This window comes from Canis lupus, chromosome X (genome assembly GCF_003254725.2).
Source record: "Canis lupus dingo isolate Sandy chromosome X, ASM325472v2, whole genome shotgun sequence".
Classification (NCBI taxonomy): Eukaryota; Metazoa; Chordata; class Mammalia; order Carnivora; family Canidae; genus Canis; species Canis lupus.
The window spans coordinates 75,059,414-75,086,199 of NC_064281.1; the positions used below are offsets into that span (position 1 = coordinate 75,059,414).

Consider the following 26,786-nt stretch of genomic DNA (forward strand, 5'->3'; position numbering starts at 1 on the left):
CAACAATAAAAAACAGAACTCTGGGGGAAGGGGAAATCTGGTTTCCAGAGTTATCACATTATATTTAAATGTCTAGTTTTCAATTTAAAAACCACAAGGCATACAAACAAACAGGAAAGTATAATTCATTCACAGAAAAAAAAAGTGAACTGATAGAAACCATCCCTGAGAAAACCCAGATATGAGACTCATTAGACAAAGATTTTAAATTAGCTATCTTTTTTTTAAAAAGATTGTATTTATTTTTTCATGAGAGACACAGAGAGGCAGAGACATAGGCAGAGGGAGAAGCAGGCTCCCTGCAGGGAACTCTATCTCAGGACCCCAGGATCACAACCTGAGCCAAAGCCACAGGCTCAACCACTGAGCTACCCAGGTGCCCCTTAAATTAACTATCTTAAATATGCTCAGAGAGAGAAAACAAATCATGGACAAAGAACTGAAGGACATCTGGAAAATGATATGTGAACAGAATGAGAATATTAATAAAAAGACAAATTCTAAATAGAACCGTAGAAATTCTACAGCTGAAAAGCACAATAACTAAAATAAAAATTTACTAGAAGGATTCAATAGCCAATTTGAGGAAGCAGGAGACAGAATCAATGAACTTGAAAACACAACCAGCAAAATTATGAAGTCTGAGGAGTAGAAAAAAGGAATGAAGAATGGTGAACAGAGCTTAAGAGATCTGTGGGACACCATCAACTGGACCAACATACACATTATAGAAGTCCCAGAAGGAGAAGAGAGAGAAAGAATTTGAGGGAATAGTGGCTTAAATTTCCCAAATTTGATGAAAAGACACAAATCTACACATTCAAGAATCCCAATGAGCTCCAAATATGATACTCAAAAAGATCCACATGAGAGGGCAACCTGGGTGGCTCAGCAGTTTAGTGCTGCCTTCAGCCTAGGGCATGATCCTGGAGACCTGGGATCGAGTCCCACATCAGGCTCCCTGAATGAAGCCTGCTTCTCCCTCTGCCTGTGTCTCTGCCTCTCTCTCTCTCTCTCATGAATAAATGAATAAAATCTTTAAAAAAATAAAGATTTCTTAAAAAAAAAAAAGATCCACACTGAGACATAATGAGTCCCATAATGTGTCAAACTGTTGAAATCCAAAGGCAAAGAGAGAATCTTAAAAGCAGCAAGAAAGCAGTGACACACACATACAAAGGATCCTCAATAAGATTATTAGCTAATTTATCACTGGAGATATTGCAGAGCAGAAGTCAGTGAAATGATATATTTAAAGTGCTGAAAGAGGGGCACCTGGATGACTTAGTCAATTAAGTATCTGGTCATGATCTCAAGGTGGTGAGATCAAGCCCTGTGTTGGACTCCATGGAATGGAGCCTGGTTGGGATTCTTTCTCTTACTCTCCCTCTGCCCCCTTCACCTCCTACCTCCATGCTTGCTTGCTCTCTAAAAAAAAAAATAATAATTAATAAAGTGCTGAAAGAAAAAAACCGTTAACCAAGAATTCTGTAACTGACATAGCTGTCCTTCAAAATTGGAATAATTAAGACATTCCCAGATAGGGCACCTAGGTGGCTCAGTGGCTGAGCATCTGCCTTTGGGTCAGGTCATGGTCCCAGGGGCCTAAGATCGAGTCCCACATTGGGTTCCCCACAGGGATCCTACTTCTCCCTCTGCCTATGTCTCTGCCTCTCTCTCTCTATGTCTCTCATGAATAAATAAACACAATCTTTAAAAAAAAGATAAATGCATAAAAATAATTTTAAATTTAGGGGCATCTGAGTGGCTCCATCAGTTAAGTGTCTATCTTCAGCTCAGGTCATGATATCAAGTCCCTCATCAGTCTCCTTGCTCAATGGGGAGTCTGCTTCTCCCTCTCCTTCTGCCTGCTGCTCCCCCTGCTTATTCTGGGAGCACAATAAAATAAATAAAATCTTAAAAATAATAACAATTTTAAATTTGTATTATTGGGCACATAATATATAAAATTTAAGTTGTAACAACAAAGCTGGGTGGAGTTGCAAAGGAGCAGAATGATTGGATGCTATTGAAGCTAAGTTGGTTATCAATTTAACAAGTTTTTTAAACTTTATTTATTTATTCATGAGAGACACAGAGAAAGAGGCAGAGACATAGAGGGAGAAGCAGGTTCCTCACAGGGAGCCCGATGCGAGACTCAATCTCTGGACCTGGGATCATGCCCTGAGCCGAAGGCAGACGCTCAACCACTAAGCCACCCAGGCATCCTGGTCATCAATTTAAACTAGATTGTCAGGGGTGCCTGGATGGCTGAGTCAGTTAAGTGTCTTGGTTTCAGCTCAGGTCATAATCTCAGGGTCCTGGGATGGGCCTAATTGGGTTCCAGGCTCCGCAAGGAGTCTGCTTGTGGATTCTCTCCTTCTTCCTCTGCCCCCGCCCCTGCTCACGCCCTCTCTATATCTTTCTCTAAAAATAAATAAATAAATCTTTATTAAACTTGACTGTCATAAATTTAGGGTGTTCCTGGAAACCACTAAAAAAATCTCAAAAAAATAAACTATTGTGTCTAGGGATACACACTTAGGTGACAGAAACCATAAAGAAACACAAGGATGTGACTCCTAAAAGTCATGATAGTGGTTACTTTTTTGTTCTATTTAGGCTTTCAACTGATTGGGTGAGGTCTACATATTAAGGAACACAATTTGCTTTACTCATTTAAATGTTAATCTCATCCAAAAACACTGTCTCAGATACACCCAGAATAATGTTTGGCCAAATGTCTGGGCACTCCATGGCCCAGTCAAGTTGATACATAAAATAACTTATCACAGTATATGTATTTCAAATGTATGAAACAACTTCACTAAAGGAAGTAGGATAAGTACTGACCCAAGTAACTTTGTTAGTTGGTGGAATAAGTGGAATCTGTAACAGCAAAAGCAAAAGGAAGTGCACACAGCACTATAGTCTAGCTGATCAAGTTGTTCCCCATGGATATGAGTTAATGATTCTAATACTGCTATATATGTATACTGGAATTGAACAATCAAGTAAATAGATCATGTATGATAGAAGCTGGGGAGGGAGAAGGCTGGAGTGATCTACATGGTGATGGGTTAGAGTTGAAAATATCAGTATGATCTCACATTTAGTTCAATTTACATAAACACTATCACATAAATATTTATAGGTATATACACAAGTTAGTATACATTTCCTTTCTCTGTCATCTGAGAGGGCCTAGAAGCAATGACACTTCAGTAGCAATGAGCACATCTACTACCCAGATCTGGATTTCTAAGACCATTCTCTAATGAAAGGATCCAGGACTCCTTGAAGAGTCCTGATTCTATGTGTAGGGCAAGGAATACAGAGGAGCCTGAAAGCATCTTATAGTGCCAGAAAGTAAAGAAGTGCTCAAAAAGAAAGAAAGAAACAAATAAACAAAAACACAATGATGGAGGTATGTCAGAAGGATATGGGAGTGTATTGAAAGAATTCCCAGTGCCAAAATTGGAACAATTTGAGCAAAAAAAAAGTAGTATTGGATTATAATTCAAAGTATAAAATAATACCCATGAGTCCATACTGCATTAATAAATGACTTAATAAACAAATAGGTGAAAATAGACAAACTTCCCATACAGAAGAATCCCAAATAATTTATGCAGATACTCCACTTTCAAGGAAGTAGATTATAGCTCCCCATTCCCTAAGTGTGGGCTGCACATAGTGACTTTCTTCCAAAGAATCAAGTATAGAAAGGGGAGAATAGAGTTACTTCACAGTGTAGAGACTGGACAAACACCACCTCAGCTAGGTGATCAAAGTCAACATCATCAACAATTAGCATGTTGACAGCATGGGCTCATGATATGATGTGATGAGAAAGGCCTTTGCCTGTGTGGTTTTCCTCCCAAGAATTCATAACTCTAGTTTACTCATGAGAAAAATATCAGACGAACACCAAGTGAAGAGCATTCAACAAAAAACCTGACCAATACTCCTGTTTTGGTCATCAAAAACAAAATCTGAACAACTATCACAGCCAAGAGGAGCCTAAGACTTAACAACTAAATGTACTGTGGTATTCTAGATGGGATCTTGAAATAGAAAAAGGACATTAAAGAATATTGGTTCACTAATTGTAAAAAAAAGTACACCATACTAGCACAAGATGCTCAGACTAGGGGAAACTGGGTGTAGAGTATTTGGGAAATCTCTGTAGTATCTTTGTGATTTTTCTGCTTAACTAAAACCATCCAAAAAAAAAAATAAAACCATCCTTAAAAAATGAAGTTTATTTTTAAAAAGTTCACTAAAAAAAGATTAAGTAAAATACAGTTTGGCCAGAAGAGAGAGAGAGACCCAGAGCAGAGGCAGTTTCTTTGGTACCTGAGATCCCCATTCAAACCACCTGTGAGAATCTTAACCTTCTGTACAGGCTCTGAAGCTAGAACACTTGGGTTTGAATTCTGGCTTCATCATTTCCTAGCTGGGTAACCCTGGAAAATTACTTAACCTCTCTGTGAACCTCCTCTCCAAAAAGTAGGAATGACAGCCCTTGCTTTCTGTCAATGTTGTAACAGGGATTAAATTAGTTAATATGTATAATGTGCTTAAATGAGTGCTGGTACATACTAAGTTCTGTATAAATAAATATATACTTTGTATAAAACAATTAATACTTTGTATAACATATATAAATACTTTGTAAACTAAAAAAAAACTATGATGACTAAAATTTAATAATTAGTTGTAATGATACAAGGTAGGAAGATGTGGGTTTGGTTGCTATGAACCAGGCAGTAGTTGCCATAAATATGGCAGAACCTTGAAGCCATTGTTAGGCCACTACCATACCCTTCACAAGTAGGCAACTGATCTGTACTAATCTGGCAAGAAGGCTAGAAAGCTCAATACACCTTCCTATTACTCTACACATCTTATGTCTTTCATCCAAAAAGAACCAACTTCCAATCAGATAAATGATTAACCACCTCAAGGTAAGCAAAATATATCATTATCTCCATTTTATAGAAAAGAGATCTGAAGGTCTAATTTAGGTGATTTCATACCAGGATACCTATGAGAGACACTGGATACGAAAGAAGGGACCAGTAACCCCTAGTCAAATTGTTTTCCTCCTCAGTTAACCTATTTATCCATCTTTAGAGTGAGTTCTTGAGGAAAAACTTGTGTGATGTCAGTTTGATTCTTCTTGGTGGCACTAACAAATACAGAGAGCCTGATATCAAGCTAGGAAGCTCTGCCAATTATCAGGAAATGGACATGAAGCTGTTACTGGCCTCATCTCAAAGGGAGATGGCTATCATAAAACCCAGACAATTGGGCTCTGGTGTTTCAGGCTCCAGGTCTTATCAGCTTCAGGAGCAAAGCAGGAATAAGGCTGGATTTGATCACTGTCCATATGTAAGTTTTCCCTTTCATTGAGCAAAAGTCATAGCCATTCTCCAGGAGGTCCTCATGGAGAGCCAAATGATTTTCCTAGGGAATAAACTGAACTCTAAGTAATGCTATGAACTGTCTCTATTTGATAAGCTGGACATGCACTGTGTTCATTAGGTAGCTAGGCAAAGTCCATCTGAAGTATCAGCTGCAGTACTTTGCTAACCCAATCAGAACTTCCCCCAGCTCCAGGCTCCAATAGAATTAGTCATTAGGAAAATGTAAATTAAAACCACAATTAGATACCACTTCCCAACCACTAGGACAGCTATAAACAAAAAGACAACAAGTGTTGGTGAGGATGCGGAGAAATTGGAAGAACCCTCCCGTACTGCTGGTAGGAGTGTAAAATGTTGTAGCCACTATGGAAAACAATCTGGCACTTCCTCAAAAGGTTAAACATAGTTATCATGTGACCCAGCAATTACACTCCTAGGTATATATCCAAGAAAACTGAAAACACATGTCTAGAAACTTGGATGCAAATGTTTATAACAGCATTATTCATATGAACCAAAAAGTAGAAACAATCGAAGTGTCCATCAACTGATGAATGGATAAACAAATGTTGGTATATCCACACAATGGAATATTATCCAACCAGAAAAAGGAACAAAATACAAATATATGCTCCAACATGGATAAACCTTGAAGTGGTTGTCTAAATTGCCCTTTTTACTTAGGTGATCACTTCCAAACACAGCCACACTTTGAAATCACCCAGGGAGCTTATGCAGCTCCCTACAGTCTTTGAGAGTGGGGCACCTGGATTGATGTTTGAACTCTATTAGACTGGGTGATCTCTAAGGTCCCTTACAGCTCTAGAAATTGTATGAAAATCTAAGCCATTGGGTCACCAATTCTCACATTTTTGAAGCAGAAGCAATGAGAACCAAGCCTAATGGACAGCTGTTACTTACAATAGGTCCCCCAATAGGTTCTTCTTGAAATCTAATCTGGTTCTTCTCCAAGGCATTGCTGCACACCCCACTCACACCCAGGAGTGAATGAAGATATTCCTATGATGGGATGAGCTATGGCTGAAGGGACAGGCCACACCTGATGTTATGCCCATGGTGGGTTGCTTTAATAAGAAATCCCCCTACTTTGCAGGTACCTTCCAGTGGGGTTAAGAATAACCAGTCTTTCCATCTGTAATATTTATAGACAAGATTGGATACAATGAAGTTATGGACTTCTGACTTCAGACCTTGTTTATCACCACCTGTGTAGTCCTAAGGTGACTTAGGTTCAGTGTTAACAATGGGGCTGAGTTTTCATGTATCTGTTTCCCCTAATATTAAAGAACCAAGCTGAAAAATGTTCCAGCTGCTGACTTCCAGCTGGTCTCGGGTAAAGACAACTGAAGAGACACGAAGGTAATATTGCAGTTATTTCCCTAGACCTATTCCACCATTTCCTCTGATGTATCCACCCAAAGTCCTTGAAAGGAGGAATCTTCATGATCTACATTGTGAGGGAAAGTGATTAAGCAATATCTGCCAAGATTGGAGGCGAGGTTGGGAGAGGAGGGCCAATTCTCCAAGGCAAGTAAATGAGGGGAAAAAATGCATTCTTGCAGGCTTTAGGAGGGGGTTCCCATACCGCTTTCTACCACCTTGGCTATGCTTTTTATGGTATATGCATTGGGACTACTGCATGCAGAGCCTCAACATGAACAAAGAGTAGAATTCTTTATCCTCAGAACTAGCAGTGCTTTTTAAGGCTTCAGCTCATTTTTCTTTTCTATTTCCAGGAATGTGACCATCATCATCATTGGATTGGACAACTCAGGCAAAACAGTTCTTGTGGAGGCTTTCCAAAGATGTAAGGGATTATTAAGAACATTAGGGCTAGGTCTCCTATGGGCCCCAGGGACCAATGAAATAATCATTCCTTCCTAGCCTACTTCATGGCCTGCAGGTTCCCTCTTTTGAGGATAAACATTTCCTAACACACACACACACACACACACACACACACACACACACACACACACCTCCTTGGGCATTAGCAGCCTGTTTATGTAATGGTTGTCACCTCTCCCTTTACAAGTTATCCCAATTGAAGGTCCTCTCATAGTGTCAGTATGAATAAGCTCAAACTATGTAAAGTACTGCAGTCAATTATAAAGGATAGCATGTTTGAACAGTGTCTGGTTTCAGAACTCAAAGTGGAATTTGGTCTAGATAAGAGAGACAAGTATGGGATAATGAAGAAGTTTAATAACATGAAACTCTTTGTGACAGTTAATATAGAGGGTTGGAGCTTGAGAAATGTTGTCAGTTCAGAGACATGCAAGCCTAATACCAGATCTCCAGTTTAATACCTTGACATTTCAAGCAATAGTCACGCAGAATCTCAGGGAGCTACTATTCTAGTTGTGAAAACCCATTTGACTGCTGGCCAGCCAATCGGGGAGCCCAGCATACGATGCCATTGACATTTATAAAATAAAAGAAGGGGTATGATAATGTGGCTGAGCTTTACATAACCTAGGGCCTCAGAAAAGTACAGGAAGCGTGGTCCATGTCAGCTTCCACCATGGCATACTGTGGTCAGGGCCAAAAAGTGCAGAAGGTGATGGTTCGCCCATCAACCTCATCTTCAGATACTTGCAAAATAGATCTCGGACTCAGGTGTGGCTTTATGAGCAAGTAAACATGCGGATAGAGGGCTGTGTCATTGGTTTTGATGAGTACATGAACCTTGAATTAGATGATACCGAAGAGATTCATTCTAAAACAAAGTCAAAAAAACAACTGGGTCGAATCATGCTAAAAGGAGATAATATTACCCTGCTCCAAAGTGTCTCCAACTAGAAGTGAGAAGTTCTTGAGAAGGCTATGTGGTTTGTTTTTTTAGATGTCCTTTGTTTGGGAATATAGTTCTAAAACCCTTGTTTGTATTGTTTTGATTACTTTTATGTTATTACCAGAGGACAATAAATGCTGGGGGATTGCTTTTATTTAGAAAAAAGAAAAGAAAAGAAAAGTACAGGAAAGGGCTAACCTGACTCCTAGGCTAGTTGTTTACCTGAAACCTGTATCAATTTCCTTGAACTACAGTGACTGCCTGCTGGCTGATCTTGGGATCTCTAGTTGTCCACCCCCCGCCCCACACACCCCATCCTGTATTCAATCCACACAGTTGTCTGAAGGATCTAATCCAAAAATCTGATCATGGAGCTTCCCTGCTCAACACCAAAGGCTCCTCATTATCATCAAAACAAAATTTAAATTCCTTAGCAGCATACAAGGTCCTCTACAATTTGGTCCTTGACTTCGCCTCCAGCTTCCTTTGCCCATGCTCTCTGCATATGCCCCCTGATTAAAGCCAAAACTAATTATTTGCCATTTCTCTGTGATCATACATTCTGGTTCACATGCCCACACTCTGTACATGCTATCTCACTGCCTAGCATTTCATCCACTTCATTACCTAATTGCTTAATCAAACGCCCTGAGACACAAGCCTAAGCTTGACCCCAGCTCTACCCGGGCCACCCCTAATGCCCAGAACCTCCTTCGTCAGCTCCCAGTCAATTCTCTGCCTCCCTCTACCTTGCACTTATCACAACATCACTCACTGTACAATAGCAAGTCCATCCCCTAGACTGTGAGCCCCTTGAGAAGTAATAGATCTTTTCAGCTCTGTATCTTTAGTCTCTGTACTTCTAGTACCCTCAGGCAGGTACTCAATAAATATTTGTGGGATGAAGGTTCTTCCCCATTCTCCTCTGACAACATACTACCGTTTTACAAGTGCTCCATCCCCTGTCCTTTCCCTTTATAGGCAGCAAACTTGACTCCCTGCCTCTCTCAGTTCTCTGATAGGCAGAAACGGTAAAAAGGTAAGGAGGAGCAGGAAAAATCAAGGAGCTGAGATAAATCACAAGATTACTGATAAAAGTGAGGATAATTATTAGAGCCCCAACTCAGCCCCTCCCCTAGATTCTCATCCACTCTGGTGGGGCCTGGGAATCTAGCTTTTAAAAACTCCCCAGGTGTTTCTGATGGCCAGCCAGCTTTGGGAAGCATTCATTTGCAATTAGCCATGTGCTATTCTGTCTGTGAAAACAATGCCTGCTTTTCATTCTAATTCCTAGAGGAAAGAACCTGTACTCTATTTAATGTGTTACTGTATAACTTGCCTTGTGCTTGGTGACTAACTTGGAGCTGATCCATAAACCAATAGGTTTATAATTGTGACTTTATTCAAAGAATAGTTTTTGTTTTTTTTAGCTTTTCACTTTTATTATTTTTATTTTTTAATAATAAATTTATTTTTTATTGGTGTTCAATTTGCCAACATACAGAATAACACCCAGTGCTCATCCCGCCAAGTGCCCCGCTCAGTGCCCATCACCCATTCACCGCCCCCCTCCTCCCCTTCCACCACCCCTAGTTCGTTTCCCAAAGTTAGGAGTCTTTATGTTCTGTCTCCCTTTCTGATATTTCCTACCCATTTCTTCTCCCTTCCCTTCTATTCCCTTTCACTATTATTTATATTCCCCAAATGAATGAGAACATAAAATGTTTGTCCTTCTCTGATTGACTCATTTCACTCAGCATAATACCCTCCAGTTCCATCCACGTTGAAGCAAATGGTGGGTATTTGTCGTTTCTAATGGCTGAGTAATATTCCAGTTTTTAATGGTCAAGAAGCAAAGTGCCACTGATATCACATTCTTTTTTTTAAAAAATTAATTTATTTACTTAGAGAGAGAGAGAGAGAGAGATCATGAGCAGGGGGAAGGGCAGAGGGAGAATCCGACTCCCTGCTGAGCAGGCAGTGAGATGTGGGACTTGATCCCAAGACCCTGGGATCATGACCTGAGCCGAAGGCAATTACTTATCTGACTTAGCTACCCAGGCACCCTTGATGTCACTTTCTAAAGAATGTCTCAGGCCATCTTTATCCATGCAGGACAACCAGAATCAATCTAGTAGGTTGCTCTGTACCCAAAATGCAATAGCTTGCCTCCCCTGCTCTTGCAAATGTTTATGATTACCAAGAACAGATAATAGCCTAGGAAGGAAATTCCAATCTACAAGTTATAACTTGTGTGAACATTTGAAGATGCCAACTATAAAATATTTTGGGACATTTAAAATAAACCATTATTATCAATGACACCATTCACTCTGTTTTGTCTGGCATGGTCACATGGGGGCAAGAAACCCAAGCATGAACACAAGCAGGGCATTTAGAGCAGTGCTTCTCAAATCTGGCTATACATTTCAGTTACCTGGAGAGCTTTAAAAAAATGCTTAAGTCCCACCCCAGATGTATGGCATCAAACCTTCAAAGAATGAGGCCTAGCATCATAGGTTTTAAATGCTCCACAATGATCCAGGAGCATCATGAATACTGAGAGCCAAAACTCAGAATCAGCTGAGGAGATTTCATGCCTACTGACGCAGGTGCCTGGAGGTTCAGATACTATGGTCTGGGTGCCCCACAGATTCAAAATCTTATCAAGTGCACCAGATGATGCTGAGACACAATAGGCTTGAGTTTCACTGCTCTCTAAGGCAATGGTCTCAAGCTTTAAAGTGCAGGAAAATTAACTGGGGATTTTCTTAATTATAGGGGTTTGTTAAACATATGAATGCTTGGGTCCCAAACTTAGAGGTTCTTATTCACTTGGTATAAAGTAGAACTTAACAATCACCTCCTTGTACCTCTGAAGCAGAGAGTCCCCAGACTGTGCTTTATGAAACACTCTGCTAGGGATAGAGAGATAAATTGGACTCAGTACCTGTCCTCAGGGAGTTTATAAATTAATAGCAGAAATAAAAGAAATGTAAATAATCAGGAAACAACTTCTCATGGCTTCTATGGTTCACCAACATTAGATTGCACTATTGAAAGAACTGCTAAGGTTTCAAGTAGAAAGAACAAAAAAACTAGGGAAAATGTTTTGCTCTGACAGGGAAAAGATGATATAAAGCTTGCCTGGATGCAGGAAACAAGATTTAAAAATTACCTTTAGAGTTTCAACCTATTCCACTCACTATTTTTAAGTCGTCTAATAGACATAGCAAATATCATACCAAAGTTGTGACTGAAAACTATGCAATCTGAAAACTATAATTAAGATCACTGAGTAACATGAAAACACAAGTTATAAGATCACATTAGAGTGTAATAAGATACACACATATGCATATATACACACACATACATACATGTAAAGCTTTCAAGTTTCTTACTAACTTCTCAGCTAAATGACTCATTCTGGCAATCCCATGGAAAATGTCATAGGTAGATCTAAGACTATATATAAATAAGAAGCTACTGATTCTGGTGTTAAAACTCCCAGGTATGAGTGTAGAGAATCTATAAAATCATTTTACTCCTTATATGAGGAGAGACCCAGGCCAGGACTATTAGTTCAAAAGACTAAAATGTGTGTAAGACTGTCATTTTGGGGATCCCTGGGTGGCGCAGCAGTTTAGCACCTGCCTTTGGCCTAGGATGCGATCCTGGAGACCCGGGATCGAATCCCACGTCAGGCTCCCGGTGCATGGAGCCTGCTTCTCCCTCTGCCTATGTCTCTGCCCCCCTCTCTCTCTCTCTCTCTGTGTGTGTGACTATCATAAATAAATAAAAATTTAAAAAAAAACCTGTCATTTTGAACTGCATTTCTATGGGAGCTGAAAGAGGTATGGAATGCCCTATGGGATTCTATGCTCTGGCCATAGCCTTGAAACAGTAAATATATCTGAGTTTCTAATGGTTTCTTGGAGATATGAGGAAGAGGACTTCATATTTTCGTCTACAATAATATGTACCACAAACATTTTTTGAACACCTACTATATGTAAGGTAATGCAGAGCCCCTCCCTGACAACTTATATTTTAGTTGGAAAGACAGGACACGCACAAAATGAGGTTAAGAACCAGTTCAATAACCATGTACTCAAAAAGAGAGAAATGAGAACCGGACAGGTCAGACAGGCTTCCTAAAGAAACTGCTATTTGAGCTGGGCCTTGAAGAATGGGTGGGAGAGAAGGGCCTCTTGTTCATTCATTCATTCATTCATCAGAATTCATTCAACAAATATTCATCTGTTGTGCCAGCTATGTACCACTTTCTGTGCTCAGCATCATGAATATTATGGTGAATAAAACTGAAAGGGTTCCTGTCCTGTTGTAGTTTCTAGTTCAGATAACAAAATCATAGATTTCATAGCACTTATATGTGCTGTGAGTGGTAAGCTTTCTAGTGGAAACAAGATCTAAATTGATCTATTTTTTAAAAGCCAAAAGTTTCCACCAAAGAGTGGTGGAAGAGTGTCCTAAGCAGTGGGAATAGCATCTTGTGAAGGCCTAGGGCAAGACAGAGCATGGCATTCTTGTGGAGTGGGAGGACCATGAGCCAAGGAGCAGAGGGAGGAAGAAACTGGGTGTGTACCAGAAGCACTGTAGACACCAGTCAGGTCTGGCAGGTTAGAAGGCAAAGGCATCAGTATTCTATCCTGGGAGCAGTGGGCACTCACTGAAGGTTACTGAGCCAGGAAAAGGTAGCATGACAAAGTGCTGGTTTAGGAAGATGAATCTGTGACTATGAGCATGATGGCAAGATGCCTCATTTGGTATCCTCAGGGCAAGCTCTGGTCAAGCCTTGAAATGTTAAACAAATTGTTTAACAAATTCTTACATCTAACTATTGTTTAATCTAAAGTTATTGTTTAACAAATTCTTTTTCTTTTTAAAAGATTTTATTTATTTATTCATTCATGAAAGACAGAGAGAGAGAGAGAGAGAGAGAGAGGCAGAGACACAGGCAGAGAGAGAAGCAGGCTCCATGCAGGGAGCCCAATGAGGGACTCCATCCCAGGTCTCCAGGATCAGGCCCTGGGGCCGAAGGCAGGCGCTAAACTGCTGAGCCACCCCGGGATCCTCTGTTTAACAAATTATGATGTCTAACTCTATTTCTCTGCTTTGTGGTTGCTTCTCCTTTCTTCTCTGTGTAGTACTTCCCAGTAGGATGGACAATTGTATGAAATCTGAATTGACTAAACTCCTGCTGGATGAGTATGAAGTTTCCATCTATAACCTGAACGGAGACATGAAGGGCTGAAAAATCTGGCCAAACTACTAGGCGCAGGCACACGGACTTATTTTTGTCCTGGATTCCAGTGACTTAGGATGCATGCAGGAAGTGAAGATCATCTTGACACATCTACTTCTGATACAAGGGTGGTGGGGAAACCTATCCTATTGTCAGACTCTGCTTTTGTGCCCAATTTCCCCTTCCCATGTACCCTGAGAAGTAGGCAGAGGAAGGGTGGTCCCTTTGTCACACCCTGCTTGACCTCCTCTTCCCTTCAGCTCAGTGAGGGAAAGGGGGCCAGTCCTCTGGGGGAAGTTTTCAAAAGCCACTTTCTACCACATACTGTCATGGGAGAATATGTTACCTAACTGTAGGAAGGTAATTCTGGGAGCACCTCGGTGGCTCAGTGGTTGAGCGTCTGCCTTTGGGGTCCTGGGATCAAGTCCCGTATCAAGGTCCCCACAGGGAGCCTTCTTCTCCCTCTGCCTATGACACTGCCTCTCTCTCTGTGTCTCGCATGAATACATACATACATACATACATAAGAAAGGGATTTCTGAAGGCAAGCATCAAAGGGAAATGGAGAGTAATATCTGGATCTTTAACCCCCTTCCCTCAACTCTTCCTGAAAACTGCCTTCCTGAATTTCCTTCTTTTCTGCCTTCAGTCTCTGATCCTGAAAAAGTGGCAGAAAACAACCCCTATTTTGTATAATTGATGTTAATGGACTCCTCCTTTGGCCAACTACCCCAGAGTTATGTAACTAGCATTCATTCCAGGGTAATAGTTCTGGTGATAGTTCTGGAGGCCCATCAACCCTCACCCTTCCCCCACTCCCTTTTTGCTTTTTTTCATTCTTCATTAGTACATCCAACTCGTGCATGAACAGAGAGGTTCAGAGAATGTGTAAAACCTTCAAATCTGTTCATATCCTGGTTAGCAATTCTTTCTTTTTTTAAAAAAGATAGTTTATTTATTTATTTAACAGAGAGAGAGAGAGAGAGAGCACAAGCAGGGGGAGCAGAAGGAGAAGCAGACTTGCCACTGAGCAGGAAGCCCAACACACAGGGCTTGGACTGGGATCAGGTCCTGGGATCAGGACCCAAGACTGAAGGCAGATGCTTAACCAACTGAGCCACCCAGGCTTAGCTAAACCCTCGGTTAGCAATTCTAATTCAGGTTTGGTGGCATAGTGTAGAGGAAATGAGAAACAAGGCCTTGGGATTATCTTGAATTCAATTTATCTGTGCTCTTCTTTCCTCCACTGAGAGTTAGCCAGAAGAATCTCTGCCTCATCCCATTGCTTATGTTTTTAAAGCTAGTTCCTGGATATGTAGTAGTTGTACTAGAATTGGTTCTTCTCCTCTTTCCCTTCTTTGCTTACCCTTGGTCTCTATTTCTGTTACACTCTTCCTCTTCTCTTCCCTCCCTCTCTCCAATGCCTTGCTCTAGCCTGGCAAACAAACAAGAAGGACGCCCTCCTACCTTGTGATACTATTGAGTATCTACTCCTAAAAAGGCTAGTGAATGAGAACAAGTCCCTGTGCCAAGTGGTAAGTATCAACCCCCCTTCCTTCCCTGCCTCACCCTCACCCTCTCGAGCTCAGCTGATGCATCCCTTGGCCTATTCCATAATCAGCCCCATCTGCTGAGTCTCAGGCAAAGCCTCTCCCCCATGGCAACATCTACAGTGATGATTTCTGACTCAACACTGACAATAAATAAAACATTTTTATAACACTTTCACATCTTCTTTCTTATTAGGCCTTCAAAATAGCTCTGTACAGTTAGAAGTCTCATATCTTCATTTTATGGATAAGAAAGCTATGGCTCAGAGACTATGGGTGACTTGCCCAAGGTCACACATCCAGGACATTACACCACAATCACTTTATTAAAGGACCTTAACTTCTGTCTTTCATGTACCTTCTCAGGAATGAGTGCTGAGTGTCTCCTAGGAAGTCTTAGAGCCTCTCTGGGCATAGCAGAGTTTAAGTGTACCTCTGCTCTTGGCTGAGAATAATTGGGACTTTGGGACTCAGGGGTCCCAGACCCTTGGGTTAGAAGCTATTCTTCTGGGCAGCCCGGGTGGCTCAGTGGCTTAGCGCTGCCTTCGGTCCAGGGTGTGATCCTGGAGACCCGGGATCAAGTCCCATGTCGGGCTCCCTGCATGGAGCCTGCTTCTCCCTCTGCCCGTGTCTCTGCCTCTCTCTCTCTCTCTCTTATGAATAAATAGGTAAAATCTTTAAAAAAAAAAGAAGCTATTTTTGTCCTTTTTGTCATAGGAACCCTGTTCAGCCATCAAAAACCTCCAAAGAAGGAACCATAAAAAAAAAAAAAGAAGAAGGAACCATCAGCCCATAATTGAAGGGCTGCGCTGGCTATTAGCCGCCATTGAGGATAAATATGAAGAGCTGTGTACTTGCCAACAGCCACTCACCTCAAGCATTCCAACCTCCAAGGGCACCAGAGGCTCTGGGGAAAGATGCTCATCAGACAGGTACTGAGCTGCCTCTGTTAGGTGTGCTGATAAGAAGAGATGCAGGAGTCAATCTTCAGCATATGCAGGGAGGTCTGGGTGGCATATCGATTTTGCGCAGTGCTGAGCAAGTGTCTCAAGATCAGTTGGTCCAAATGAGGCTAAGGCGATGACCACGAACATTCCAACATTGTTAACTATACTCTCCCCTCAGCACAACTTGAGTGGCCCTGTTAGTGAGGTGAATTGTATAAAGGCAAAGCCAACCTATCAGTATTAGAGCTTCTCCAAAACAGGGCTTCTGTTGCCTGGTTTGCCACACAGAGGAGAAAAGGAACATGAGCCCCTTAAGAAGCTTACTGAAAACATTCCGTGGCCAAAAGTCTTAAAGCTACCCTACATTCTCTGCTTACAGTTCTCTGATCCTCCTAATAATAAGGAAAGATGAACGAAAACACAAATATGGAAAAGAAGAAGAAATAGGAAAAAAAAGAAAACAGGAGTTAAGATTTTGAGGAATAAAAGACCTAAATGTCCTCTTGCTCTGTTGTCCTTTTCAATGTCCAAAAGCATATGGCAGGGATGGGGTAATAGCTACATTCAATTAAAGAATCTCAAGTGTGTCTATTTTCACTATTGCTGCTTCTTTCCTCTCTTCCTCAGCTTTGCTACCAGGATGGGAATGTCCAAAGAAAAAAGACAGCACCAAAAAAAAAAAAAGAAAAAAAAAAAAAAAAGGCAGCACCTAGGACAATGCTAAATGGAAGCTAGGCCCCTAAAGCCAATTCTACAGGTAAGTGGCTCTTTAAATGTTACTGTCCCCAGGGACCAATCCCTGCCTGAACTGTCAAAGCACCAACTGACTTTTTGTTTTTCCCCTCCATCTTCTTGCTGTCCAGAAAGAAGGTTTAAGAATAAGGCCTAGGGGATCCCTGGGTGGCTCAGCAGTTTAGTGCCTGCCTTTGGCCCAGGGCGCAATACTGGAGTCCCGGGATCATAAATAAATAAATCTTAAAAAAAAAGTAAGGCCTAAAAAGAATATATCAGTAACATTTGCTTTAGATGAACCTATGGAGGAAGGTGAATGTTCTGGGGGAAACAGAACTCAGAACACTACTGAGCTTTGCTATGATCAAAGTGATGACTCGCAGCCCCCAGCTCCAAACACCGATGATGATTATCTTTTTTTATGTATAAATTTATTTTTTATTGGTGTTCAATTTGCCAACATATAGTATAACCCCCAGTGTTCATCCCAGATCTTTTTGAAGGTAATGCTGGACCAGTGATTAGTCAGAAAAGATACACAGCCCTTCTCTCACAATTTATAAAACGGTATTCCTATTGTAAGTCTGAAACTCTTTTCTCATGCTATGGTTGGTGGTTAGAAGCAGCGGATGAAGTACAGGGAGAGTGCTTGGGGACTACCATCTGGTAGCCCAGTATGATGCCCCAGCACTCCGGCACTGGCTGACACAAAATCTTTGTTAGCACGGCTATCAGATTATCTTAAAGGTTATGATTTCCAGTGGTGGAAGTACAACCTTCTAATTGGTACAACCTTCATGGTGAGTAGTTTGGGTGTCTGTCTCCCTCTCTCAATGTGTGTGTGGGGGGGTGGGTGGGTGTGGGTATGTGAATGAAGAACTTTAAAAATGTGGAAACCCAATAGTGTATACAACAGCTAAAAGTTGGAAAAAAGCTGAAGGACTAATAACGGGGTATGGCGAAATAAATTATGGTGCATTCATACAACAGAATACTATGCAGACATGAAAAGAGATAATGCTGACTTACATTTACTGATGTGGAAAGTTTTTCACGGCCTGATCTTTTGTGAGAAAAAATGGTAGATAAGAGTCTAGCATGTTCAGCGTGATGCATATACATGCACAGAATAATCCAAAGAGAAATCACCAAAACATCAGCAGTGGTTTTTCTCTAAAGGTGAGATACTATGTGATTTCAAGAAGTAAAAGGCCTAGGTGACTTTCTTTGGATTTTTGTTTTTTTTTGGAAATTCTTAGTTTTTACATTAAGCATATACAATCTCTCCCAATGCAATAAAGGCATTAAAAGAAAAAAAAAGCGAGACCTTGAAGTCCCATTGTTTTTTTTTTTAATTTTTTTTTTAATTTTTATTTATTTATGATAGTCACAGAGAGAGAGAGAGAGAGAGGTGCAGAGACACTGGCAGAGGGAGAAGCAGGCTCCATGCACCGGGAGCCCGACGTGGGATTCGATCCTGGGTCTCCAGGATCGCGCCCTGGGCCAAAGGCAGGCGCCAAACCGCTGCGCCACCCAGGGATCCCTTGAAGTCCCATTGTTAATGGCCACTCCTCAACATTCCTTGGAACCCCCCAACTGTCAATATTACATGACCTCTGCTCTCCAAGGGATCTAGCCCTTCAGGCTGCCCCAGACATTTGGGTTGTTATACCTATACAGAGGGGCCCAGAATTGGCCAGGGTCATGGAGGAGGAGGAGAGAGGCACTGCTCTGTGGATAAGGGGTAAGGATGAGAGCTGAATGGAAGAAATCTGGTAGAAGAGCAGAGGAAGTGTTTTTCTAGATGCCAGAAACTACCCCTAAATCTCTGTCCAGAATTGAAATCCATTTTTCATTTCTATAACCTCAGAATCGAGGGCAAAAAAAAACAAAAAAACAAAAAACGGAGACCTGGGACACAGAGATGTTACTGGAAAACCCTTGCGAAGAAGCCTTTGGATCCTGTGGTCAGTATTACTTAAAGGGGAGAGGAAAGAGAGCAAGACTGAGAGAAAGCACGAGGCCAAGGCAGAGGGCAGGTGCCTGGAGGGGTGCAGTCTACACCCCCTTGGGTGTAGGGACCAACATCTGGGAAGGACAGGAAACCCGGTGCTTAGCTTCACTTGCAGTGACTGGCTGTTTTCTTTCTCTTATTAGACTTTTAACAACAGAGTACTAAAGAGAAACATGGAGGGAAGTCCAAAAAAAAAAAAAAAAAACCACTCATATCCCTCCCTCAGTAAATGGGTTCATCTTTAGGACCATCAGGACTTCTCAGTTTTTTACTTCTATTTGCTAACACCTCTAAAGTCCCCCTACAAGTCCACCTACTCTAACATCACAATCCTAAGGACTCCCATTGTCCCTATACATCTACATTCTAGCCGTCAAATGAAGCTTATACTTGTCGAGGGGCTCAAGAAAAGTTAGGTGGCATCCATTTGAGAAGAAAGATGACCTTGGCAAAGAAGACTAGAGATGTTAAGTATCTGCACCCAGCTGCTTCTCATGAAGCCTATGAACAACATGGGCGTTGGGTGACCAACTGAAATCGAGCCTTAGAAGTAGAGGGTCAGTTTAGAGTTAGGTTTTCCCCCACCCCAAGGTTCTTCAGTGTAAGGGGATTGGCAGAAATAAATAGAACTTTTCGGCTGAGAATTATGCCCTAATGAATCATTTTCAGTCACGCCTCCGGGGGAAAAAAAAAACAACAAAACAAAACTCAGTTTTAAATTCCCAGCCATGGTCTGTGAAGCCTGGCAACAATTCCCTTGCTCTCGCTCCAAGAAACAGCAATTGCTGCCTCTCCCAACCCTTCGGTTAGGTAGGCAAAAACTGTAGGAGCTTGAACACATTCAGCCCTCCATCCCATGGAGGGTAGTGGTAGTATTTACTATTACTACAACTATTACTTGCATCATCAGTACCACAGCCACCATTTGAGTGCCTTCTGGATGTCAAGCCTGAGGCACAGGCCTCAGTTCCTCACATTCATTATGTTATTCACAACAACCCTTAAGGGTAGGCAGTATCCCTGCCTGCATTTTCCAAATGAGGGAACTAAGGAACAGATGAGTTCAACAACTTGCCCCAAGGTCCCACACCCTGTAAGAAGCAGAGCAGGGATTTGAATCCAGATCTGACTCTAGAGCTGGCATAAGGCCAGGAATATCTGTTTATGCTGTTCTCTAACTCCATGCTGAAAGGAAAAGCTACATCCAGGAAAAGTGCTGAAGTGAAGCCATGGCCAAGTCAGGAGAATTACGCTGATAGAAATAAGCACACCACTAGTTGTAGCAGATACAGATGACTGACTTTCTATTTTGCCAGGTGCTGGGCTAAGTGCTTTACATACTATTGCCTTTCACCTTCACAAGCCTATGAGGTCAGTACTATTATCATCATCTTTTAGAAGCAGAAACTGACAGGTCAAATCATTTGGCCCAGGGCACCCATTAAGAAGTGGCAGAACTGGTTTTCGGACTAAGGTCCAACTCTATAACTCAAGCTCTCTCTCTTTTTTTTTAAGATTTTATTTATTTGAGAGAAAGAAAGTAAGAGAGAGCACGAGCAGTGGGGAGGGGCAGAGGGAGAAGCAGACTCCCTCCCTTAGCAAGGAGCCTGATGTGGGACTCGATTCCAGAACCCTGGCAGCATGACCCAAGCAAAAGGCAGATGCCTAACGGACTGAGCCACCCAGGCACCCCCATAACTCATACTCTTAAATTCTACCTTATACAGCTTCACCTGGCAAGATAAGCCAACTAGCCCATAATTGTTTCTGGAGGATAAAAACCTTGCATCAGTCTTATAAACCCATCTAGAGGGTTGAACACTAAGTCTACAACACTTGCTATTACGCATTACACATGGCCTTATCTCCAAAAAACCCACCCGAGGCACCTTGTGGATCTTTTTTTTTTAAGATTTTATTTATATGAGGGATGCCTGGGTGGCTCAGTGGTTGGGCGACTGCCTTCAGCTTTAATCTCGATTAAAGATTTATTTATTCATGAGAGACACACACAGAGAGATCAGGAGGGGGGTGGAGAGATGCAGAGGGAAATGGACAAGCAGACTCCCTGCTGAACAGGGAGCCTGATGACAACCCAGGGCTAGATCCCAGGACGCTGAGATCATAACCTGAGCTAAAGGCAGACACCCAACTGACTGAGCCAACCAGGTGCCCCCCCCTTGTGGATCTTTGATAGGATTCTGATTGAGGCTCAGACTATTAATCATGGAGCTGGAAGTTACCTTACAGAGTCTCTAGTCCAACCTCAGTTGCCTAACAGATGAGAAGATTGGGGTACAGAGAGGTTAAGTGACTTGCCCAAGATTGCACAGCTGATCACTGACAGAGCTGCTTTTTTTTTTTTCAGAGCTGCTCTTAAGATCCCTATCTCCTGTGTGCCTGAGCCAGTACTCTATTTTTCCTGTTCAAAAATACTGCTTCCTCTGTGGGTCTCCCCTGGCCACTGCTGACCCACCTACTATCCTCCAAATTGCCTAATAAATGTCACTGGAGAATTCTGTTAACAATCATTCTCACCCAGGGATTCAGTAAATCTCTCTACTGAAGAAGAGTTTTATCAAACAGGAAATGTAATTGAACAAACTAGTGTTCTTAAGAAAACTGTATCATCCACATTTGTCTTTATGGCATGTATGTTTATGAGGCAGGCATACTTTCTCAGCCAAGAGGGAAGTGTGGTTTAAAAGGGGTGGGAGTGCTACCTATAAATGTGGGCAAGTTGGAGAATTTAAGCTGAAGCAACTTGATAAAACTGCATTTCGGTATATTGGCACACTTCCCTCTGTACAGTGTATGTGTTCCTGAATGTTAACCAAATTTTTGTACATAGACTCCATCAATCACAAAGTTATTTAAAGAAAATCCCCCAAATACAGCCTGCATACCTCTATTTATTTTTTGAGTGAATCTTATTTTGTTGCTGCAGTCTGTTACTGTACTTTCCAAATCTCAAATCCCAAATTGCTGGGTAACTCTGGCAATTTCCCCCAGTGAAGACAGAAATAAGAGTACCTACCTCACAGAGTTGTCAGGATCAAAGGGGAAAATCCATATAAAAATGCTTAGCATCGTGCCTGGCACATAATAAGTAGCTCATTAAATGTTAGCTACTATTATTATGATTAGGGGAGAAGCTTAGATCATTAGAGAGCTACACCTCCCTTCTGGGAAAGAGATCCTCTTTTCTGTAAAGGACAACCCAAAGAGAGATGCCTTGGATTCTAATGTAAAAATAGCATTGAGAATTTAGGGTAACTACAACCACTGCTAATCACTGCCTCCCATATCCTTGCCTTTGAAAATCCTAAATCTGCCAAAGAGGTCTTACGAATCCATGTGTCAACATGGCAGCCCAAGACCTAGAATAGGGATAGCCCCTCAACCCTAGAGGGCAAATTTTCTTTTTTTTTTAAGATTTTATTTATCTATTCATGAGAGACACAGAGACAGAGAGGCAGAGACACAGGCAGAGGGAGAAGCAGGCCCCATGCAGGGATCCCGACGTGGGACTCGATCCCCAGTCTCCAGGATCACACCTGAAGGTGGCGCTAAACCGCTGAGCCACCGGGGCTGCCCCAAATTTTCTTTCAAGCAAGTGGTTGCCTTGGAAGTTTCCTTCCTTTCATTGTCAAGGTCTTGGCCTCCCTCCTCCAGGACTTTTAAGGCTTAGCTCCTTGTCAGAATCTCTGTGTAAGCAAAAGGCCCTGGTCCATCATTCAACAAACCCCATATGGCTCTGAGTACTTGTCTGTTTGTATTATAAGACAAGCCTGGGTTTTCTAACTAGAGAATTCAGTATGCAGAGGTGGTGGTGGGGGTCCCTCTGTTTGCAATGATTTTCAACTCCTGACATCTACTCACCACTCTTCATTTGTATGTTGTTTCTACATGCCAGGAGTACCCTGTCAGCAGTACTGGTATCCAGTGTGATCTGCAGAACACAGATCATATAGTGAGTACACAGTAAGAGTTAAGAAAGAACAGTCATCAATTAGGATCAGAGCATGGAAACCAATAGTAGCTAACATAGCTGTACCTCCCTTGAATATCTGAGTGTTTGGTGCTTGGGCCATGTGTTCTGGATATCTCTTCCCTCCCAGTAACCAATCAGAATCACTCATTTTCAAGGCAGTTGCTACTAGTGAGACTTAACCAAATGCACTTAATAGAACTCTTCTCAGGAGAACCTCACCAATTAGCATTCTCAAGCATAAAATGCCATTAGCCACCTGAGGGGCAGAGGTCACACCTGGACTCCCTGCTTTGTCTCTAACCTCCTTTAACCCTTTACTGGATGACCAAAACTGAGATTTCTGAGAGGAAGGGGGTAGAGAATGAGAGCTATTGCCTAGCTTGCCAGGACTGGAAACCATCCCCACATCCTACTTCATTTTCACAGGTGTGCCGAGATGAACTGTAGCCATGGCACCCTTACCTGTACCTTACTTCTTTAGCTAGAATAATCCATCCTCCCACTCTCCCTGCCTTTTCTCTTATATCAATCTCTATGAGACACACAGGTGGAGTTATCCCAGGTGAGTGAGAAAGCAGCAAGAACTTCTTGCTGTTGGCACAGAAATAGTATCAGCTGGGGGTCGTGGGAGTCAAGGCTCTTCATCGCTATGCCTATGAAGTGCACGGCCCAGGTCCAGGGAACCCAGAGGCTCTGCTGTCGACTGGTGGGCAGAGTGATGTTAACAAAGCACTCAAACTGTGCTGTGTGATGATGACTCATGAATCCCACGCAATCCCACGCTCATGCTAGTCTCCACTTCCAGGAACTAAAATAGACCTCTGGTGCTAAGAGACGGCAAGCCTTTTATATCTGCTTAGAAAAATGAGCGCAGTCCTAAGAACTATCATGCTATTCAATACAATGGAACGTTACCTAGCCATTAAAGATGACAATTATGTACACAGCACAAGTGGGAAGCAGAATGTAAAATAATGTTAAGTGAAAATAGCACATACACATGCTGATTGCAACTATGACAAACATACACAGAAGGATTCATCCCTCAAGAACGTAAGAGAACGAAGAGTGTCATAGTTCTTTTAAATTCCACTCCCCCTCCACCAAAACTTTTTAAAATTGTCATGGTGGTCAAACTAGGTTACAGAAACACCTGCCTTTTGGCTGATACAGGAATTAATGCCACAGTTTTTTGGATCCAGGGAAGAGAAAAGGAACGGAATGCTAAGGGAGCTGATGCTTTAAAATGGGCTGGACCCAAGGCAGCCCCAGTGGCTCAGCGGTTTAGCGCCACCTTCAGCTTGGGGTGTGATCCTGGAGACCCAGGATCGAGTCCCACGTCGGGTTCCCTGCATGGAGCCTGCCCCTCTCTCTCTGTCATAAATAAATAAAATCTTTTTAAAAAAATGGGCTGGACCCTTACTCTTCCCACTCCTCTCATGTTCAGGGCACAATTACCATTTCAGGCTTAGCACTACAGTGAGAAACTCCTTCCCAATACCTAGCTGGCCAAACTCTAAAATGGGAGTTAAAATAAAATAAAATAAAATAAAATTAAATTAAATTAAATTAAATTAAATTAAATTAAAATAAAATAAAATGGGAGTTTAAGACAACATATATATTTGGACCTCCTTTTTTTAACGTTTTTATTTTTTAAGTTTTTAATTCCAGTAAACATAGTGTTAATTTCACATGTACAATATAGTAACTTAACATGTCCACAAATTGCCCTGTGCACATCACAAGTGTACTCCTTAATCCTTATCACCTACTTCACTCATTCTCCCACCCACCTCCCCTCTGGAAACCATTAGTTTGTTCTCTATACTTAAGAGTCTATTTCTTGGGACTCCTGGGGGGCTCAGCAGTTAAGCATCTGCCTTTGACTCAGGATGTGATCCCAGTCTGGGAATCGAGTCCCACATCAGGCTCCCTGCAAGGAACCTGCTTCTCCCTCTGTCTGTGTCTCTGCCTCTCTCTCTGTCCCTCATGAATAAATAAATAAAATCTTTTTTCAAAAAGTATATTTCTTGGGGCACCTGGGTTTACTTGGTTAAGTGTCTGCCTTCGGCTCAGTTCATGATCTCCTGGTCCTAGGATCAAGCCCCGTGTCAGGCTCCCTGCTCAACAGGGAGTCTGCTTCTCTCTCTTCCTCTGCCCCTGTCCCCTCCACCTTGTTCTCTCTCTCTCTCTCTCTCTCTCAAATAAACAAAATCTTTAAAAAGAGAGAGAGTCTTTCTTGGTTTGTTTCTCTTCCCTTTGCTCATTTGTTTCTTAAATTCCACATGAGTGAAATTATATGATATTTGTCTTTCTCTGACTTACTCTCTAATACTATATTTATCACTGCAAATGGCAAGATTTCATTCTTTTTTGGGCTAAGTAATAATCCATTTTATATATATTCATACCACCTCTTTATCCATTCATCAGTCAATGGACACTGGCTGTTTCCATAGTTTGGCTATTGTACACAACACTGCTATAAACATTGGGGAGCATGTATCTTTTGAATTAGTATTTTTGTATTCTTTGGACAAATGCCTAGTAGTGCAATTGCTGGATCATAGGGTAGTTCTATTTTTAACTTTTTGAGGACCCTCCATACTGTTTTGCACAGTGGCTGCATCAGTTTGCATTCCCAACAGCAGTACAAGAGGGTTCCCCTTTCTCTTAACAGTTTATTTTTGCTTTTGTTTCCCTTGCCTCTAGAGATATATTTAGAAAGAAGCTCCTATGGCCAATGTCAAAGAGGTTACTGCCTGTATTCTCTAGGATTTTGATGGGTTTCCTGTTTCACATTTAGGTCTTTCATCCATTTTGAGTTTATTTTTGTGTATGGTGTAAGAAAGTAGTCCAGTTCCCAACACTATTTGTTGAAAAGACTTCTTCCCATTGGATATTCCTTCCTGCTTTGCCAAAGATTAATTGACCATATAGTTGTGAGTTCATTTCCAGGTTTTCTATTCTGTTCCATTGACCTATGTGTCCATTTTTTGTGACAGTACCATACTGTTTCAGTAACCACAGCTTTGTAATATAGTTTGAAGTCCAGAATTGTGATGCCTCCTCCTTTGCTTTTCTTTCTCAAGGTGGCTTTAGCTGAATATTCAGGGTCTTCTGTGATTCCATACAAATTTTAGGAATATTTGTTCTAGCTCTATGAAAAATACTGTTGCATTTTGATAGGGATCACATTAATGTGTAGATTGCTTTGGATAGTATAGGCATTTTAGCAATATTTGTTCTTCTGATCCATGAACATGGAAGGTTTTTCATTTCTTTGTGTCATCTTCAATTTCCTTCATCAGTGTTTCACAATTCTAAGATTACACGTTGTTCACCTCCTTGGTTAGGTTTATTCCTAGATATTTCATTGTTTTTGATACAATTGTAAAAATGGGATTGATTCCTTGATTTCTCTTTCTACTGCTTCATTATTGGTGTATAGAAATGCCACAGGGGCACCTGGGTAGCTTAGTTGGTAGAGCATCTCACTCTTGATCTCACGTCTTGATCTCAGAGTTGTGAGTTCAAGCCCTGCATTGGACATGGAGCCTACTTTATTTTTTAAATATTATTTAAATTCAATTATTAACATATAATGTATTATTGGTTTCAGAGGTAGAGATTAGTGATTCATCAGTCTTATTATAATACCCAGTGCTCATTATGTCATGTGCCCTCCTTAATGTTCATCATCCAGTTACCCAGTCCCCTCACCTACTTCCCCTTCAGCCACCCTCTATTTCTTATGATTAAGAGTCTCTTACAGTTGGTCTCCTCTGATTTCATCATTTTTTCCCTCTCTTTCCCTATGATCCTCTGTTTTGTTTCTTAAATTCCACATATGAGTGAACTAGAGGATATTATGCTAAGTGAAATAAGTCATTCAGAGAAAGACAATTATATGATCTCACTTATATGTGGAGCCTACTTTTAAAAAAAAAGAAATGCAACAGATTTCTGTATGTTAAATTTGTATCCTGCAACTTTACTAAAAGCATGTATCAGTTTTAGCACATTTTTT

At 41.4% G+C, this 26,786-nt stretch overlaps 1 protein-coding gene and 1 pseudogene across 1 annotated transcript; both read left to right on the forward strand.

The window, feature by feature from the left end:
- The first annotated feature begins 6,753 nt into the window (after window positions 1-6,753).
- On the forward strand, window positions 6,754-19,294 carry ARL13A (ADP ribosylation factor like GTPase 13A). Its single transcript, XM_049107835.1, is given in 8 exon segments — window positions 6,754-6,812; window positions 7,190-7,260; window positions 13,419-13,628; window positions 13,631-13,717; window positions 14,951-15,051; window positions 15,784-15,998; window positions 16,716-16,770; window positions 19,130-19,294. Coding segments are annotated over 8 exon segments (963 nt in total).
- Window positions 7,978-8,255, forward strand: LOC112649425 (small nuclear ribonucleoprotein E-like; annotated as a pseudogene).
- Window positions 19,295-26,786: the final 7,492 nt, after the last annotated feature.